This window comes from Leuciscus leuciscus, assembly GCF_965113295.1.
Source record: "Leuciscus leuciscus genome assembly, chromosome: 1".
Taxonomy (NCBI): Eukaryota; Metazoa; Chordata; class Actinopteri; order Cypriniformes; family Leuciscidae; genus Leuciscus; species Leuciscus leuciscus.
The window spans coordinates 13,445,728-13,466,789 of NC_138725.1; the positions used below are offsets into that span (position 1 = coordinate 13,445,728).

The window sequence follows — 21,062 nt, forward strand, 5'->3', positions numbered from 1 at the left end:
GTAAGTTGATCCACATATGACAGCCTCTGAACTTGGTCAATACTAATCTTATATAGCTTACAGGCACTGGACTAAAAATAGCCGACATTAAATCACCATCGCTAAGAAATACCTCCTGAACTTTTTTTACGGCAATCAGCTGTAAAATGTCTTGGTCCTGCTCGGTTTTCGTTGACTTTGAGTAAAACAATTTTTTCAAAGTTTTTCAAAAGATCCCCTGGGGTGAAAGTGTCACAAGTTTGATGCTGTCGTCGTTTGAGAACAAGCAATTGGCATTTTTCCTCCTCCCGCGTGCCTCATCTTCTTAATCTCCACAAGTAGCCTAAATGATTAGATTTCGATGGTTTACGTTTCTTCCCCACCGCAGAAACCACCACAGGGTTACCAATGGCGTCAAAATTATTATAAAAAAATAAATAAATTGTGGATCACAAAGTAGAAGGAAAATATGCCGGGTGTATTCAAAGCGCGCGCCGTTACGGTTTACAAAGCGTGGAATGGTGCGCTCACTGCGCTGTGATTAGTTGAGCGGATGTATCGCATTCTGCAGAGAAAGGGAAAAGGAAAGGGAGAAAACATGACAGAATAACACGGCGGATATCGCATTTTACGTAAAATTAAAAATGGACTTTTCAAAACCGACCAGATACAACACAGATTTTTGCGGGAATATATATATATGTTTAACGTTTGTCACGTTTTGGAACCAAACTCTTCATGTATTTGCTGAGTAAGATGACATCATTGACACTTTTTATAATCGCCCTCGTAGACTCATGTAAAAGTTAATAATCGCCGAGCTATGTCGTAGGCTGCTATAGCCTAGGTTATATATATATATATATATATATATTAGTTGCCCCCTCATTTTAAGATTGGCCCCCCCAAAAATAAAATTCTGGCTACGCCCCTGGTGCAGTGAAATATAATTTATTAGGCATTTAAAAACTCTATTGAGAAAATGAAAACTCAAAAAGCAATCATATCAGGATACTTCATGACTTTCAGAACTAAAATTATTCCTAATTAAAGCAGAATCAGCAGAAAATAAGAAAATGGACAATAACAATGAGATGTTGATAGAACGAGTAAAGAGTTTAATCAATAATTACATGAAGCAAATACAAACATTAGAGTTGAAAGCGAATGAGACAGATCTCTCTTTACGGGCTTATAAGAGCCAAAGCATCTCAAGAGAAGTAGAGAAGAAAAGTGTCCAGTTTCAAAGATACATGAAATTATATCTTGTGTTTGCATGGAAGAGTAGAAGTGGAAGAGTAGAAGTGGAAGATAAACTAGATGTTCTGATGAACTATGAAGAACGAGTTAAACATTTAAATCAGATTCATGTCTCTCTTAAAAGTGTTATGGCCTCTTCTTCAGCTCCTGAACTTTGCCTTCAAAATGTTTTTTTTTTCCAGTGTGAATTTTCTGGTGCTCTTTAAGTTCATCTTCTGTAGTAAAGGACTTCAGCACTGAAACACACCGGCGTGTCTTTTCTGCTCTAATATTACTAATGAATCTTCTCCTTTGTGTGAATCTTCAGGTGTTTCTTCAGGACTGACGCCCAATGAAACTGTTTACCGCACTGATCAGTTAAATGGTCGTTCTTCAGAATGAGAAGCAGAAGTGATGTGAAGCGTTTTTTACACTGAGGGCAGGAGACAGATTTTTTGGCTTCTGTTTTTCTTTTCTTGTTCACGTCCATCACGTCTAAAAGAAAAATTAAATCAAGTGAGTTTTAATGTACTATTTTATGCAAACAACTTGCTAATCATGTCTTATGTAGTTAAAGAAGTGATGGGCGTTTTCGAAGCACTGCTTCATGAAGCTCAGACAACTCTGAATCTTTTGTTTCAAATCAGTGGTTCAGAGCGTGTATCAAACTGCGAAATTCACGTGTTTTCAGTAAATGAGGCTTCGTTGCCTCATAACCGTTTCAAAATGTCAATAATCTCTCTGAACCCATCATGCGGTGAACCATTGAACAAGTGTAAATGGTTTGCAAAAGGTGTTATGATGCCATGCATAATATTCTATGAATTTATTTTTAAAAAAGAATACAGAAAATAAATGCTTAGACAGTTAAATATGTTCTCAGAACTGTACACTGATTGTTTATGTATAGGTTATGGAGTCAGTCACTCCAAAGTTTGTGTTTACGTCGCTCAAATTGCTTTAACGTCGCTTAGCCAGCTACAGAGACACTGGTAACCAGGCAACAGACAAGTGACCAATCCGATGTCACACACACATTCAACCATCACGGTTCGGCACGGTCAGCCAACTGTGCTGAGAGTTCAGGGCCGAGAATGGTTTGTAATTGTGCCGTGCCGTACCAAGCTCAAGTGGAAACACAACTGGAACCTTTTCTGAAGGTGGAAAAGCAGCTTTTGTTTCTCAGCACATAAAGATGAATTACTTACCATGATCTCAGACTGCAGTGATGTGGTTTCTCCACTGCATGGATCTTCATGTGTTGCTTCAGGTGAGTTTTAACAGAGAAACTCTTTCCACAATGATCACACGTTTGCAGATTCTCTCCAGTGTGGTTCATCTCATGTATTTTCAGACTTCTTGACTGACTGAATCTCTTGTCACAGTGTGAACACTTGTAAGGTTTTTCTCCAGTGTGGATCCTCTCATGTCTTTTCAGATTTGCTGGCTGATTGAATCTCTTGTCACAGTGTGAACACTTGTAAGGTTTTTCTCCAGTGTGGATCATCTCATGTGTTTTCAGATGTTCTGATCGACTGAATCTCTTGTCACAGTGTGAACACATGTAAGGTTTTTCTCCAGTGTGGATCCTCTGGTGCATCTTTAAGCAGTACGCTGTAAAAAAAGTCTTCTCACACTCAAAGCACATGTACTCTCTCACACCAGTGTGAATTTTCTGATGTGCATGTAAATATAGCAGCAGTGAAAAACTCTTTCCACACTCAGAACATGAATGCGGCTTCTCCTTCATATGAACTGCCAGGTGTGTCTTCAGGTCTGATGCCTTAGGAAATGGTTTTCCACACTGATCACATGTGTACGGCTTCTCTCCGGTGTGGATCCTCATGTGAATCTTAAGGGATGATGATCGACCGAAACTCTTCCCACATTGATGGCATACATGTGGCTTCTCTCCTGTATGAACTCTCATGTGAATCTTAAGAGATTGTTTGCATGTGAAACTCTTTCCACATTGAGTGCAGGAGAACGGCTTCTCTCCAGTATGAACTCTCACGTGAATCTGAAGACTAAAATTGGTTGTAAAACTCTTTCCACACTGAGTGCAGGTGAAAGATTTCTTGGCTTTTCTTTTCTTTAAAAATGTCTTTTTAGTCTTTGAGCGACTCAAAGGTTTTTCTCCAGGTTGGACATGATGTTCCTCCTCCACTTCACTCAGTTCTTCACTGTCCTCCTCCACTTCACGCAGTTCTTCACTCTCCTCGCTCTCTTCCATCAGGTCTGAAATTAAAGAAAAACTCGAATTTTCTAAACTTTACTGGTGGGATTCTCTCTGAAATTTGTCTGAGATCCTCCGGCCGTGATTAAAGCTTCTTCTTGGGGGAGATTCTCTGAGAACTGGTCGAGTACTCTCCCGGCCGTGATTTAAGCATTTAAAAGACATTGTCTAAAGTGTGTCGGTTATTATTGCTGTGCAGAAAGTTAGTTAGGGGAACAAGTTAGAGATAGGGGACGTCGACTGTAGTCGCGACCCATAGAAACTTTTGCAGCCATTTCACAGTTTAACTGTTTATCTAAAAGTGATTATTTCGAACATGAATGTTCTTCAGCATCATGAATGAATGAATGAATGAAGAATAACCACCAACCTCTTTGTTCTTCAGGATCTTCAGTGTGTTTCATTCTGCAGGGTTCTGGATCACTCATGTTCTCACTGTCCTCTTTAATAAACTCAGTCTTTGCAGATTTCAGCTCTTCCTGATGCTCTGATGCCCGTCTTCACTTGCAGCTGATGGGAATTTACATTTATTGGAGAATTGCTGTGGGAGGAGCTTCACTGATGATGTGAATGATGTGTGAGGAGTTGATCTACCAAAATAAAAAAAATATATAAGTTACTGAGTTTGTTTTATGTTCATGGATTACAGAATATAATAATGTCAATTTTCCCAAATATAAATAATGGTAAGAAAAACAGTTGAAAGCATAAACTGTGGTGGCAAGCAAATTTCTATTACTGAATAAGAGACAATCATGTATCAAATGACCGTGAGAGGAGGGCATCCTTCCTTCATTATTGTCCTGACTCCCCCAAGGTTATTTTTCTAGGATAAATGAAGATATGTCTCAGTTATAGCTAACACATTGTTACATAATTTATCATACATGCTACCTTTGAGTGGAGACCCTCTGTCTCGGTCATACATTACTTACACATTTATTTGCACGTATACAAAAGTCATACACATACATACATGCATAAGGGTTAATAACAGTTCACTGTTATATCCATGTAGCAGAGAATCATGGGACTTCACATGCAATCCCTGTGCATTTTATTACCATCATGTTTTCTAAGTTTCTATGAATATAAGAAAATGCAAACACATAGAACATATACAATTTCTACCACAACAGAAATAAACATAGGCAACATATAATAACCATCAAATACCCTCAGTCTGTTGACACCAATGAAATGAGCTTTAAGTGTCAATTCACAGGAGATCTGAAGACATCAGCATAATAAATTAGGTGAAAACAGGAACTATTGTCATGAAATAAAGAGTGTTTTCAGCAGATCTGTTAATATTGATGAGCCTCAGACTATCAACACTCATTCAACAAGCCATTCAGGATCATCAGCAGATCATCTCACTTTATTCTGAGTGTTTGCTGTTAGAAACACATTATTTGAGTCAGGAAACATGACAAAAGCCTGTTAAACTGCTCTATTGAAAGACATTACTGTTATTCCTCACAATATAGCCTAACATGGATAAATCATCAATAATAGAACAAAATAATTAATTAAATAACCTATCTTTGTGAACCTCTACAGGCAAATAACTACAACACTATAATATGTAAATTTAAAACTAGCTCAACTTTATAATAACTATTATTTGCAATAAAGTAATTCAATCATTAACATGTTACAGATTTGTATGTACAGAAACTGACAATGATCATAATACTCTTAAAAAATAAAAGAAAATGTAAAGTTTCCGGTGTCAAACTTCATTAAAATGTATCTATATTCCCATGGACGTATAGATTTGAAATTTCCCTCGTTCGTTACTCATACAGGGGCAATATAAAGTAAATTTTAATAAGTAAATGTAATCTTCCAAAGATAAATGTCGACAAAGAAATAAAGGTAAACATGAAAATGGCAACAGCAACACTTGGGATCGATTCCTATCAATTCCCCTTACATATCTCAAACTTGGCTTGACATACAGTAACAGTTCTCACTGCAAACATCGAGACAATCACACAAACGAACACAAAATCGCTCAGGTGGGTCAGGGTTAGGGTTAGGCTCAGATCATGCTCGCTGCTGCTGCTCTAAATGTTTATTTCAGTAGGAAGACGCCAGAAAAAAACGCACAAGTATCGCTGTGATCGATGAAAACAATACAAAAATGAGTCTGTCGCTTAATCAAACTGTATAAAGTGTGTGTGTGATGGTTGAGTATATATGAGAAATACCGTGACCTGCTCTCCTCACCTCAGAAGACTTGACACTGAAACTCAATGAGGGAAGAGATCGCGATTGGCCTCCAAAGCATCACAGGCGCGCACTGTTGAAGATTTTATTATTTCGAAAATAAGTAATTTAGCTATATATTTGTACACTATTATTTCCTTTCTGTGTGTGTCTTTGGGTTTTACTTTGGAAGCCTGAACGGCCAGAATGTTGATGCAACAGAGAATTCTATTTCAGTAATTTCACATGGTACAAAATATTTCTCAAAATATCTATAGAATGTATTACCATTTTTGGAAGGGATGTAGGTATATATGTGAGAAGCTGCCACTGAGCTGGAGTGCCTTTCTGCAGGACCTGTTCGGCTTTGTTTGTGAAATAAAATCTAATATTTCTGGAATCAAAGATCTCTGAGAAGTGATTTCCCGAAAAGATTGAAACCACAACAGCAGCCAACTGAAGAAGCCAGGTGATGTAGACACTCTAGTGTGTAATATTGAAATTAATGACTATTTAACGTTTTTTGGGTTATATTGCACTTTGCAGACGGTGCCTTCAGACTCTCTCAACCGCCTGCTCATAGAGATCAATTTATATTATAAAGCTCATTTTTTAGGAAATTTAGGTTGTAGCTCATTGTCTATGTTACTGTGATTGTAAATAACTGTAATTTATGTTTTATGAGTTATTGATCCGGCAAGTTCGAATATGTGAATTGACAACTTCACTGAACTCCTTGAACTGGGCAAAAAGTTCAAGGCTGACCAAGGAGGAGCCGGCTTAGGGGAACCATAACCATGAAACACAGAGGGTGGGATGGGAGAAATGGGAACTTGATTGGAGGCACTCTTGCACACAGGAACTGACCTAACTGGTCTGCACTTCCAACTGGGCTTGACAGACTTGGGGGCAAAGACAGAACTGAATCTGCCTCCGGCTCCTGCACCACTGCATTTGCCTCCAGCTCCTGCACCACTGAATTTGCCTCTGGCTCCTGCACCACTGCATTTGCCGCCAGCTCCTGCACCACTGAAGTTGCCTCTGGCTCCTGCACCACTGAATTTGCCTCAAGCTCCTGCACCACTGAATTTGCCTCCAGCTTCTGCACCCTTGAATTTGCCTCCGGCTCCTGCACCCCTGAATTTGCCTCCAGCTCCTGCACCCCTGCATGTGCCTCCGGCTCCTGCACCACTGCATTTGCCTCCGGCTCCCGCACCACAGAATTTGCCTCCAGGTCCTGCACCACTGAATTTGCCTCCGGCTCCTGCACCACTGAATTTGCCTCTAGCTCCTTCACCACTGAATTTGCCTCTGGATCCTGCACCACAGTATTTGTCTCCGGCTCCTGCACCACTGAATTTGCCTCTGGCTCCTGCACCACTGAATTTGCCTCAGCCTCCTGCACCCCTGCACCACAGTATTTGCCTCTGGCTCCTGCACCACTGAATTTGCCTCCAGCTCCTGCACCACTGAAGTTGGCTCCTGCACCTCTGAATTTGCCTCCAGCTCCTGCACCACTGCATTTGCCTCCAGCTCCTGCACCACTGAATTTGCCTCCGGCTCCCACACCACAGAATTTGCCTCCAGGTCCTGCACCACTGAATTTGCCTCTGGCTCCTGCGCCACTGAATTTGCCTCCGGCTCCTGCACCCCTGTATATGAGCTCCCATTAATGGTGCTAGGCCTACATAAGGGCACGAGAGCACATATAAAGAACATTTAGTTAGTGTGTATGTGTTATGTACATTTGTATTTAATGTTTAAATTAGTATATTTAGTGCTGATTGCTTGATTCACGGGTTTGGAGTAATGTAAATGTTGAAATGTTTAGTTCGGAAATGCGCGTGCTCAGGACTCCATTATAAGCCTATATAATATAATGGCGCGAAGCTCGAGTATGTTCTATATTTGTATTTAAGTTGTAATTCTGTTTATTTAGTGCAGATTTGTTGATTTGCTGTACAAAGGTGAATGTATTGAGCAAGAAAAGAAGAATTGAGAATTTCAGATGCATTTGCAGCTAAAATAACTAGCTGAAATAGTAAATTTACGTGCTTATGACTGATTTGCCATATAGTTAATATGCATTTATGATTAAAAAGAAAAAAAAGATTTAAAAAGAGTTGATTCTCAGGTAACTGTAAAATGCTTTAAATTCTTTATTGTATTTTTTGTATACTTTATAGTGTTATGGTTTTCAAATAGCCTATTATAAAGAAGTGTACTCATGTAATTAAATGTGTACGGTACAAATTGTTGAATGTATGTAAAGAAAGATGTCAATGAGGCTAATTTGAAAAAGAACTGTTTAATGTCAATTGTTACAAAAATTATTACACATAAAGTTCGCAGTGGAGAAACATCAAGCAAGATTTGTGATTAATCTTCTCCCCCTCTATTCAGGGGTACAACATATATCGTTTAATTTCATTCAAATAAAGGAACATACAGGGCCGTGATGTGAGTCACCTAAACGAGTCTTGCGTCTATCTTTTCACATGATGCCATGCATACAATTCTATGAATTTATTTTTTAAAAAATACAGAAAATAAATGCTTAGAAAGTTTAAATGTTATCAGAACTGTATTTGTTCTCAATAGTATCAATAGTTCTAAGAACTCTCAATAGTATGAGAACATCAGTCAAGTACAAATAACATCACAAGGATGTTCTAAAAACTTTGTTCTAAGAACGTTTTTCTCTCAACGTTACGAGAATGTATTTTAACTCTAAAAACATCATAAGATCGTTCCAGAAACATTATTTCAGGAAAGTTTTTTACTAACATTTACATAACGTTAGTGAAAGTTATGGGAACGTTTCCTGTTAGCTCCAGTGTGGGTCCTTTCATGTGTTTTCAGATGTTCTGATCGACTGAATCCCTTGTCACAGTGTGAACACTTGTAAGGTTTTTCTCCAGTGTGGATCCTCTCATGTGATTTCAGAGATGATGACTGACTGAATCTCTTGTCACAGTGTGAACACTTGTAAGGTTTTTCTCCAGTGTGGATCCTCTCATGTGATTTCAGATGTGGTGACTGACTGAATCTCTTGTCACAGTGTGAACACTTGTAAGGTTTCTCTCCAGTGTGGATCCTCTCATGTGTTTTCAGATCTGATGACTGACTGAATCTCTTGTCACAGTGTGAACACTTGTAAGGTTTTTCTCCAGTGTGAATCCTCATGTGTAGCTTCAGGTGACGAGTCATAGTGAAACTCTTTCCACACTGATCACATGTGTGTGGCTTCTCTCCAGTGTGGATCCTCTCATGTGTTCTCAGAGATGATAACACACTGAATCTCTTGTCACAGTGTGAACACTTGTAAGGTTTTTCTCCAGTGTGGATCCTCTCATGTTTTTTCAGAGATGATGGCACACTGAATCTCATGTCACAGTGTGAACACTTGTAAGGTTTTTCTCCAGTGTGAATTCTCTGGTGCATCTTTAAGCAGTTCGCTGTAATAAAAGTCTTCTCACACTCAAAGCACATGTACTCTCTCACACCAGTGTGTCTTTTCTGATGTATTTGTAAATGTTGCAGCTGTGAAAAACTCTTTCCACACTCAGAACATGAATGCGGCTTCTCCTTCGTATGAACTGTCAGGTGTGTCTTCAGGTGTGATGCCTTAGGAAATGGTTTTCCACACTGATCACATGTGTACGGCTTCTCTCCGGTGTGGATCCTCATGTGAACATTAAGGTGTGATGATTGACCGAAACTCTTCCCACATTGATGGCATACATGTGGCTTCTCTCCTGTATGAATTCTCATGTGAATCTTAAGAGATTGTTTGCATGTGAAACTCTTTCCACACTGAGTGCAGGTGAAAGATTTCTTGTCTTTTCTTTTCTTTAAAAATGTCTGTTTAGTCTTTGAGCGACTCAAAGGTTTTCCTCCAGGTTTGACATGATGTTCCTCCTCCACTTCACTCAGTTCTTCACTCTCCTCGCTCTCTTCCATCAGGTCTGAAATGAAAGAAAAACTCTCATTTTCAAATTTTCTAAAGTTTACTGGTGGGATTCTCTCTGAAATTTGTCTGAGATCCTCCGGCCGTGATTAAAGCTTCTTCTTGGGGGAGATTCTCTGAGAACTGGTCGAGTACTCTCCCGGCCGTGATTAAAGCATTTAAAATACATTGTCCGAAGTGTGTCGGTTATTATTGCTGCGCAGAAAGTTAGTTAGGGGAACAAGTTAGAGATAGGGGACGTCAACTGTAGTCGGGACCCATAGAAACTAACGTCGACTGAAGAAGTTTGGGGACGTCGATTGAAGACAAGACCCAGGTAGACTTAGGTCAGGTGCGAAATAGGGAATAAATCTACCACAGTATGCATGATTTGTAAAAAATACGCACAAAATTCAGGTCAAAATTCTAGTAACATTGTTACAAATTGTAAACCATATATAAAATAAATGTAAAATAAAACTGTTAAAATATTTAAACTTAGTTTGACCTGATGTTGACAATCAAAATGAAACCTTTTACTGACCATTTGTTAAAAAAAATCCAGAAACTTTTGCAGCTATTTCACAGTTTAACTGTTTATCTAAATGTGATGAAGTGCTTGAATGTTTCTGACATGAATGTTCTTCAGCATCATGAATGAATGAAGAATAAACACCAACCTCTTTGTTCTTCAGGATCTTCAGTGTGTTTCATTCTGCAGGGTTCTGGATCACTCATGTTCTCACTGTCCTCTTTAATAAACTCAGTCTTTGCAGATTTCAGCTCTTCCTGATGCTCTGATGCTCGTCTTCACTTGTAGCTGATGGGAATTTACAGCATTTATTGGAGAATTGCTGTAGGAGGAGCTTCACTGATGATGTGACCGCTGTGGGAGGAGCTTCACTGATGATGAATTACAGTGGGAGGAGCTTCACTGATGATGAATTGTAGTGTGAGTTGATCTGCCAAAATCAAAAATATTTAAGTTATTGAGTTTGTTTTATGTTCATGGACTACAGAATATAATAATGTCAATTTTCCCAAATATAAATAATGGTAAGAAAAACAGTTGAAAGCATAAACAGTGGTGGCAAGCAATTTTCTATTACTGAATGAGAGACAAACATGTATCAAATGACCACGAGAGGAGGGCATCTTTCCTTCATTATTGTCCTGACTCCCACAAGGTTATTTTTCTAGGATAAATGAAGATATCTCTCAGTTATAACTTACACATTGTTACATAATTTATCACATGCTACCTTTGAGTGGAGACCCTCTGTCTCGGTCATACATTACTTACACATTTATTTGCATGTATACAAAATTCATACACATACATACAATCATAAGGGTTAATAACAGTTCACTGTTATATCCATGTAGCAGAGAATCATGGGACTTCACATGCAATCCAGTGCATTTTATTACCATCATGTTTTCTAAGTTTCTAGGAATATAAGAAAATGTAAACACATAGAACATATACAATTTCTACCACCACAGAAATAAACATAGGCAACATATAATAACCATCAAATACCATCAGTCTGTTGACACCAATGAAACAAGCTATACGTGTCAGTTTACAGGAGATCTGAAGACATCAGCATAATAAATGAGGAGAAAACAGGAACTATTGTCATGAAATAAAGAGTGTTTTCAGCAGATCTGTTAATATTGATGAGCCTCAGACTATCAACACTCATTCAACAAGCCATTCAGGATCATCAGCAGATCATCTCACTTTATTCTGAGTGTTTGCTGTTAGAAACACATTATCTGAGTCAGGATATATGATAAAAGCCTGTAAAACTGCCCTATTGAAAGACATTACTGTTATTCCTCACAATATAGCCTAACATGGATAAACCATCAATAATAGAACAAAATAATTAAATAAATAACCTATCTTTGTGAACCTCTACAGGCAAATAACTACAACACTATAATATGTTAATTTAAAACTAGTTTGACTTTATAATAACTATTAATTGCAATAAAGCAATTCAATCATTAACATGTTACAGATTTGTATGTACAGAAACTGACAATGATCATAATACTCTTAAAAATAAAAGAAAATGTAACGTTTCCGGTGTTAAACTTCATTAAAATGTATCTATATTCCCATGGATGTATAGATTTGAAAGTTCCCTCGTTCGTTACTCATACAGGGGAAATATAAAGTCAGTTTTAATAAGTAAATGTAATCTTCCAAAGATAAATGTCGACAAAGAAATAAACATGAAAATGGCAACAGCAACACTTGGGATCGATTCCTATCAATTCCCCTCACAGATCTCAAACTTTGACTTGACAATCAGTAACATTTTTCACTCCAAACATCGAGACAATCACACAAACAAACACAAAATCGCTCAGGTGGGTTAGGGTTAGGCTCAGATCATGCTTGCTGTTTCGATGTACTTTGCCTTACTGAAACCTGGCTTAAACCAAATGATTATTTCAGTCTTAATGAGTCTACTCCACCAGGATACTGTTATAAGCATGAGCCCCGTCTGATGTTGGCGGCGGTGTTGCAACAATCTATAGAGATATTCTTAATGTTACTCAGAAAACAGGTCACAGGTTTAATTTGTTTGAAGTACTTGTGCTTATGTACTATATTAATGTCTTTGGTCAAATTAAGCTGTACAATAAATAGTTTATCCCTTTAAATGCAATGGATTTTGAAAGATATCAACAAAAAACGGGCAAAAAACTTTAAAAGTGATTTTCTCAGGTTTTCAATTGGAAAAAGAGGACAGACGACCATAATTCAAAATGTGTATATCTTTACAACCATTCAAGGTATGACTTTGACTAGGATATCATTTGAAAGCTTATGGTCTCCTCTTTCCATTAATACCAAAATCTCAATTTTGAAATTTGGGTCACTGTGACTCATTTTGCTGGATCAGGTCACATATGTTGCCACTTGGTAATATTATAAGAAAACATGGAATTAGTTTCCACTGTTATGCTGATGCCACTCAATTATATATTTCTTCACGACCAGATGAAAACGCTAAATTATCTAAATTGACAGAGTGTGTTAAAGATAAAAAATACTGGATGACGTGTAATTTTCTGCTATTAAATTCAGATAAAACGAAGGTATTACTTATTGGTCCAAAAAACTGCCCACAAAACCTCTTGCAATACAACTTTAATTTAGAAGGATGTCCTGTTACTTTATCCACTACAGTAAAAGACCTGGGTGTTATACTAGACTGCAACTTGTCTTTCGAAAATCATATTTCATATGTTACAAGAACAGCCTTTTTCCACCTTAGAAACATTGCTAAGCTACGTAACATGCTATCTGTTTCTGATACAGAAAAGTTAGTTCATGCATTCATGACCTCGAGACTAGATAACTGTAATGCTTTATTAGCTGGTTGTCCTGCATCCTCAATAAACAAGCTACAGTTAGTCCAAAATGCAGCTGCTAGAGTTCTTGATGGAGTTTTTCGGTTCCTTCCCACTGTTGCCTTTGGCTTGCTCAGTTGGGGATATTTTGGGAATTGTTGGATTACATTTTTATTAAATGTTTAATTTAGTTTTTCCACTGCAATAGTATCTAAACTGATAAAATTTAGTAGACTGATTTCAGGTGATTATTGAGTCTCCAGCAAGAGTCTCCATTCCTGCCAGACCTGTTTTCTCTATTGTGTTTTAAATGAGTCAGATCACTTGATTCTCACCTTTCGGAGCCCAGACGTTGAATAGTTAGGTTGAATGACTTTCACTGAGAATCTCACCTTTTGTTCTGCAAATGGCTTTCGGACCCAAATGGCTCTTGGAGCCTTATGCTGATTGAATTAGGATTGGCCAGACCCTCACAGTCTAGGGTGTTACCTTAACCTGTATAATCATTTACATGCTTTGTTTGAATTTGTCTCCACCTCCAAAAGTCCCTCCCCCTTGGAAGGTATATAACTGTAAATGTATAATGTTTGAGTTAGATTATGTTGGAAGTTTCTACAGCCGCGTAAAGTGGAGTTCTCAATAAAGAATAACTTCTGTTGAACGCGATCCCGTCTCACTGGTCTCTGCTTCGAACAAGAAAAACTTTACAACAGAATATTTAATTAAATTTTATCAATCAATAAATTCCACTAGAAACAAACCTTTTGTATTATTTTAATTTAATACTGTGAAGCTGCTTTGATACAATCTGTATTGTGAAAAGCACTATACAAATATACTTGACTTGACTTGACTTACTAGGTCAAGAAAATATGATCATATAACACCAATTTTATCATCTCTACACTGGTTACCTATTAAGTTCCGTATCAATTACAAAGTATTACTATTGACCTATAAAGCCCTAAATGGTTTAGCTCCAGGGTATTTAATGGATCTTCTATCGCCCTATAAACCATCGCGCTCTTTAAGATCACTAAATTCAAGGCTTCTGGTCATTCCTAGGATATCTAAGTCCACTAAAGGAGGGAGGGCATTTTCACATTTAGCTCCTAAACTCTGGAATAGTCCTTCCTGCTATTGTTCGAGGCTCAGACTCACTCTCCCAGTTTAAAACTAGATTAAATATGCATCTCTTTAGCCAAGCATTCACATGTTTACCTTTTATACTACAGTTAAATCGGATCAAATGCATTAATATTGTGAACAGCAGCTATGCTAATTATTTCCCATCTGTTTTTCTGTTGTCATCTCGGGACGCTAGACGCCTGTGAAGAGACGACTCAACGCCAGCGATGTTATGCCCTAAATTAATACATGATTAACTAACTTTATTTTTCTATGTAATTTTTGGAGAAGCACTTTCTGTAAAGCTGCTTTGAAACTGTGTATTGTGAAAAGCGCTATAAAAATAAATTTGAATTGAAAATTTGAATTGAATACAGAATATAAATGTTTAGAAAGTTAAAATGTGTTCTCAGAACTGTACACTGATTGTTTATGGTTCATTACAGGTTATGGAGTCAGTCACAGCATATTTTGGCCAATAAACAACCCAAAATGGGTTGTTTTTAATCCAGTGTTTTCTAGTGTGTAGTTCAACATGTACATGAAATGCTAATATTTTATTTAAAGTACTTCCAATATTTAATGCTAGTTTCACTAGTGCCACCAAATGCTCTTAAATGTGTAGCAGCTAAGAGTTTACATCTGGTCAGCACATGTCTTTGAAGGGCAAAGCAAATAGTAGAAATATTATCTGAACAAAAAAAACATTGCTTTATTCAAAATCAGCTTGAACAAAACATTTGTGTTCAGTGTAAAAAGGCTTTCAGACTTCCCAAGTTCACCTGCTTTTTAGGCTTTTAATATAAAAGTACAAAATCAGGAAAGTTAAATGTCAAAATAATGAATTGAATGTATTTCATATTCTTGACCTGAAACGATGTGAATCTTAGTTCTGCAGTGTCATGATGTTTGATTTTCTTAAATTGTGTTTGATGATCAAAACAAACTTTAACTAGGGCTGCTAGACCTTATTGATGAAATCTATCATGAAAATAATCAACAACCAAGCTAATTATAGATTAATTGTGTATGCTCAATCATGTCAATTTACAGCAGTGAAAAACAATTCTATGGACAAAACACATCTGAAAAATAACATGGTTGGTGAGCACAGAAACCATGTAATTTCTATTAATTTTAAGTTTGTGTTTACATCGCTCAAATTGCTTTTACGTCGCTTAGCCAGCTACAGAGACACTGGTAACCAGGCAACAGACAAGTGACCAATCCTGAGTGGCGATGTCACTACACACACACTACCATCACAGTTCGGCACAGTTAGCCAAGTGTGCTGAGAGTTCAGGGCCGAGAACGGTTTATAATTGTGCTGTGCCGTACCAAGCTCAAGTGGAAACACAACTGGAACCTTTTCTGAAGGTGGAAAAGCAGCTTTTGTTTCTCAGCAAATAAAGATGAACTACTTACCGTGATCTCTGACTGTGATGATGTGGTTTCTCCACTGCATGGATCTTCATGTGTCGCTCCAGTTGCGTTTTAACAGAGAAACTTTTTCCACACTGATCACACTTGTGCAGATTCTCTCCAGTGTGGTTCATCTCATGTATTTTCAGACTTCTTGACTGACTGAATCTCTTGTCACAGTGTAGACACATGTAAGGTTTTTCTCCAGTGTGGATCCTCTCATGTGTTTTCACATGTATTGACTGACTGAATCTCTTGTCACAGTGTGAACACTTGTAAGGTTTTTCTCCAGTGTGAATTCTCTGGTGCCGTTTCAAACTGTTCGCTGAAGTAAAAGTCTTCTCACACTCAAAGCACACGTACTCTCTCACACCAGTGTGTCTTTTCTGATGTCTTCTTAAATATAGCAGCACTGAAAAACTCTTTCCACACTCAGAGCATGAATGTGGCTTCTCCTTCGTATGAATTGTCAGGTGTGTCTTCTGGTTTGATGCACTAAGAAATGTTTTTCCACACTGATCACATGTGAACGGCTTCACTCCGGTGTGGATCCTCATGTGTTGCTTTAGGGATGATGATCGCAAAAAACTATTCCCACATTGATGGCATACATGTGGCTTCTCTCCTGTATGAATTCTCATGTGAATCTTAAGAGATTGTTTGCATGTGAAACTCCATCCACACTGAGTGCAGGAGAACGGCTTTTCTCCAGTATGAACTCTCATGTGAATCTGAAGACTAAAATTGCTTGATAAACTCTTTCCACACTGAGTGCAGGTGAAAGATTTCTTGGCTCTTCTTTTCTTTAAAAATGTATTTTTGGTCTTTGAGCGACTCAAAGGTTTTTCTCCAGGTTTGACATTATGTTCTTCCTTCACTTCACTCAGTTCTTCACTCTCCTCCTCCACTTCACTCAGTTCTTCGCTCTCCTCCTCCACTTCACTCAGTTCTTCGCTCTCCTCCTCCACTTCACTCAGTTCTTCGCTCTCCTCCTTCTCTTCACTCAGTTCTTCTCTCTCCTCCTTCACTTCACTCAGTTCTTCGCTCTCCTCCTCCACTTCACTCAGTTCTTCACTCTCCTCCTCATCTTCACTCAGTTCTTCACTCTCCTTCTTCACTTCACTCAGTTCTTCACTCTCCTTCTTCACTTCACTCAGTTCTTCACTCTCCTTCTTCACTTCTCTCAGTTCTTCTCTCTCCTCCTTCACTTCACTCAGTTCTTCACTCTCCTTCTTCACTTCACTCAGTTCTTCACTCTCCTTCTTCACTTCCATTAGTTCTTCACTCTCCTCGCTCTCTTCCATCAGGTCTGAAATGAAAGAAAAACTCTCATTTTCAAATTTTCTAAACAATTAAAATAATTCAAAGAGAGAAATATGGAGTGAATAGAGATAAAATGATCCCAGATGTAAAAGACAGCTGCTATGAAATATTACAATAATTTAAGTATTTTAATAAATTGAGTATACGTCCCTTAAACTTTCCATGGATGAGGTACACTTATCTTCTAATTATTTAAAAAAATATATTGTAGGCACGAATCCCATGTTTCTGTAGTGAGAACTATTAAATATGTTTGATCAATAAATGGAAAAATGAAACTAGACAGATGTCTAGGTTTCAAAACTTGTGATTATGAAGTAATCACAAAAACAGTTTGCTTTTACCTAGAAACAAGAGGGTTTGCATATGGAGAACCAATCAAATTGTAGGGAAATTATGTAATGCATCATGTCATTTTCCCTATAGGCCTTTTCAGAATGTTTGTAAACAATAGGCAAGTTACCGAGTAACTTCCGGGTGGCAGAACGCGAGCGGCTTGCACTGACTTAACTGAAGAGATCCAGCCGACGACTGCAACAGTTACATAGTTAAAAACATTGTTGTTGGTCAAAGTTGAAACGATGATGAAAACGTGTTGTGTTTGGGGTTGCGCTGCCAGATATACAGCAAAAGGTGTAGGGGTTTCATCGATTTCCTGTGGGTGAGGAGGTTATAGCGAGTGGACGTCATGTAGTCAAAAGTAAGAAATCTTAACGATCCCCTAAATTATATGATTCATCCAACGTTTACATTTCTGCTGCCAACCCTGCTTGCCCTTCAACTCTGCTTTGTGTATTTTAAACGGTCCATCTACAAAATCACAGCAGAGCATTTATCTTCCGCCAAGGTAATTCGAGACTAATATTAGTAAACTTGTCTCTTTTGATGAAGAGACTCATTGCCAGTCACTGCCACTCTCACGCATTCACCGTGAGACTCACGCAATTGTCACTTTTCACACGCTCTCACGCCACACATCCATTTTCTCACGCAACTTACCGGAATGTATATTCCTCATATATAATATCGACCAATCAGTGTTTTTCAACTGCGCAAAGGTCAATATAACAGCTGGAGAACAATTGTCACATTACATTTACCTCAGGAAAGCAATTTAATGACCATGATAGGCTATATAGCACGTTATTTTGGCTAGAAAAAAGAGCTATAGAGAGTATTTTGCTAATTATGTGTAGGCCTACTATATTACATATTTATTATATTTTTTACTTATATCATTAAACACTGTTGTTATTATGATAAAAAAAATGCATTATCTTTTATTATTTTTTTTATTTTTATTACATTTTTACTGTCGACAGTTGGTCTCCCTTCCAAGCAATTTACTAGCATTGCCATAGGAACGCTTCGGCTTTTGCCACCCGGAAGAACGTCTATTACTGTTGTGACGTCATGGTGAATTGTCGTATGCTCCTATTCTATAAAAACTGTTGTATTCCTGTTTACTGGTGGGATTCTCTCTGAAATTTGTCTGAGATCCTCCAGCCGTGATTAAAGCTTCATCTTGGGGGAGATTCTCTGAGAACTGGTCGAGTTCTCTCCCGGCCGAGACTAAAGCATTTAAAAGACATTGTCTGAAGTGTGTCGGTTATTATTGCTGCGCAGAAAGTTAGTTAGGGGAAACGAAAGTAGTGAAGTTACTTTTCAAATGCAGTAACTAGTAAAGTAATCTCATTACAATTTACAGAAGTAACTAGTAACTAGTAACCAATTACTTTTCTTGAGTAACTACCCCAACACTGCAAATACCCTCAGTCTGTTGACACCAATGAAATGAGCTTTAAGTGTCAATTTACAGGAGATCTAAAGACATCAGCATAATAAATGAGGTGAAAACGGGAACTATTGTCATGAAATAAAGAGTGTTTTTAGCAGATCTGTTAATATTGATGAGCCTCAGACTATCAACACTCATTCAACAAGCCATTCAGGATCATCAGCAGATCATCTCACTTTATTATGAGTGTTTGCTGTTAGAAACACATTATTTGAGTCAGGATAGATGATAAAAGCCTATAAACTGCTCTATTGAAAGACAATACTGTTATTTCTCACAATATAGCCTAAAATGTAACGTTTCCGGTGTCCAACTTCATTAATATTTATCTATATTCCCATGGATGTATAGATTTGAAATTTCCCTTGTTCTTTACTCATACAGTAATCTTCCAAAGATAAATGTTGACAAAGAAATAAAGGTAAACATGAAAATGGCAACAGCAACACTTGGGATCGATTCCCATCAATTCCCCTCACAGATCTCAAACTTTGACTTGACAGTCAGTAACAGTTCTCACACAAACACAGAGACAATCACACAAGCGAACAAAATCGCTCAGGTCTGAATGAACTCAACATATTCTCCTCATGCTCGCTGCTGCTGCACTAAATGTTTTCAAAAATTTCAGAAGGAAGATGCCAGAAAAGACGCACAAGTATCGCTGTGATCGATGAAAACAATACAGAAATGAGCCTGTCACTTAATCAAACTGTATAAAGTGTGTGTGATGGTTGTGTAAATATATGAGAAATACTGTGAACTACTCTCCTCACCTCAGAAGACTTGAAGCTGAAACTCAGTGATGGAAGAGACGGCGCGATCGGACTCCAAAGCATCACGGGCGCGCACTGTTGAAGATTTTATTATTTCGAAAATAAGTAATTAAGCTATATATTTGTACACTATTATTTCCTTTGGGTTTGACTTTGAAAGCCTGAACGGCCAGAATGTTAATGCAACAGAGAAATCTATTTCAGTAATTTCACATGGTACAAAATATTTCTCAAAATATCTATAGAATGTATTACCATTTTTGGAAGGGGTGTAGGTATATATGTGAGAAGCTGTCACTGAGCTGGAGCGCCTTTCTGCAGGACCTGTTCGGCTTTGTTTGTGAAATAAATTCTAATATTTCTGGAAAAAAGATTGAAACCACAACAGCAGCCAACTGAAGAAGCCAGGTGACGTAGACACTCTAGTGTGTAATATTGAAATGTTGAATGTTTTTTGGGTTATATTGCACTTTGCAGACGGTGCCTTCAGACTCTCTCAACCGCCTGCTCATAGAGATCAATTTATATTATAAAGCTCATTTTTAGGAAATTTAGGTTGTAGCTCATTGTCTATGTTACTATGATTGTAAATAACTGTAATTTGTGTTTTATGAGTTATTGATCCGGGAAGTTCGAATATGTGAATTGCCAACTTCACTGAACTCCTTGAACCAGGCAAAAAGTTCAAGGCTGACCAAGGAGGTGTCGGCTTAGGGGAACCATAACCATGAAACACAGAGGGTGGGATGGGAGAAATGGGAACTTGATTGGAAGCACTACTGCACACAGGAACTGACCTAACTGGTCTGGACTTCCAACTGTGCTTGACAGACTTGGGGGCAAATACAGAACTGAATTTGCCTCCAGCTCCTGCACCACAGTATTTGCCTCTGGCTCTTGCACCCCAGAATTTGCCTCCAGCTCCTGCACCACAGTATTTGCCTCTGGCTCCTGCACCCCAGAATTTGCCTCCAGCTCCTGCACCACAGTATTTGCCTCCGGCTCCTGCACCCCAGAATTTGCCTCTGGCTCCTGCACCACAGTATTTGCATCCGGCTCCTGCACCACAGTATTTGCCTCCGGCTCCTGCACCACAGTATTTGCCTCCGGCTCCTGCACCACAGAATTTGCCTCCGGTTCCTGCACCACAGTATTTGCCTCCGGCTCCTGCACCACAGAATTTGCCTCCGGCTCCTGCACCACAGAATTTGCCTCCGGCTCCTGCACCACAGAATTTGCCTCCGGCTCCTGCAACACAGTATTTGCACCACAGAATTTGCCTCCGGCTCCTGCACCCCAGAATTTGCCTCCAGCACCACAGAATTTGCCTCCGACTCCTGCAACACAGTATTTGCCTCCGGCTCCTGCACCCCAGAATTTGCCTCCAGCACCACAGAATTTGCCTCCGGCTCCTGCAACACAGTATTTGCCTCCGGCTCCTGCACCTCAGAATTTGCCTCCGGGTCCTGCACCACAGTATTTGCCTCCAGCTCCTGCACCACAGTATTTGCCTCTGGCTCCTGCACCTCTGCACCACAGTATTTGCCTCTGGCTCCTGCACCTCTGCACCACAGTATTTGCCTCCGGCTCCTGCACCACTGAATTTGCCTCCGGCTCCTGCAC

At 38.6% G+C, this 21,062-nt stretch overlaps 1 protein-coding gene across 2 annotated transcripts in view; it reads right to left on the minus strand.

The window, feature by feature from the left end:
* Positions 1 to 1,320: 1,320 nt before the first annotated feature.
* LOC309500245 (uncharacterized protein) overlaps positions 1,321 to 21,062 on the minus strand; it is a 46,311-nt gene continuing 26,569 nt past the window's right edge. Inside the window, exons 2-3 of one of the 2 annotated variants that reach the window (XM_082171807.1) lie at positions 15,546 to 16,851; positions 1,321 to 1,713 (exon numbers count right to left, since the gene is read on the minus strand). In XM_082171807.1, the coding sequence (XP_082027933.1) occupies positions 1,647 to 1,713; positions 15,546 to 16,851 (1,373 nt within the window). In that variant the 3' untranslated portion in view covers positions 1,321 to 1,646. Of the gene's footprint in view, positions 1,714 to 10,297; positions 10,580 to 15,545; positions 16,852 to 21,062 lie in introns of those variants that run through there. The other variant, XM_082171808.1, reaches the window with a different exon arrangement.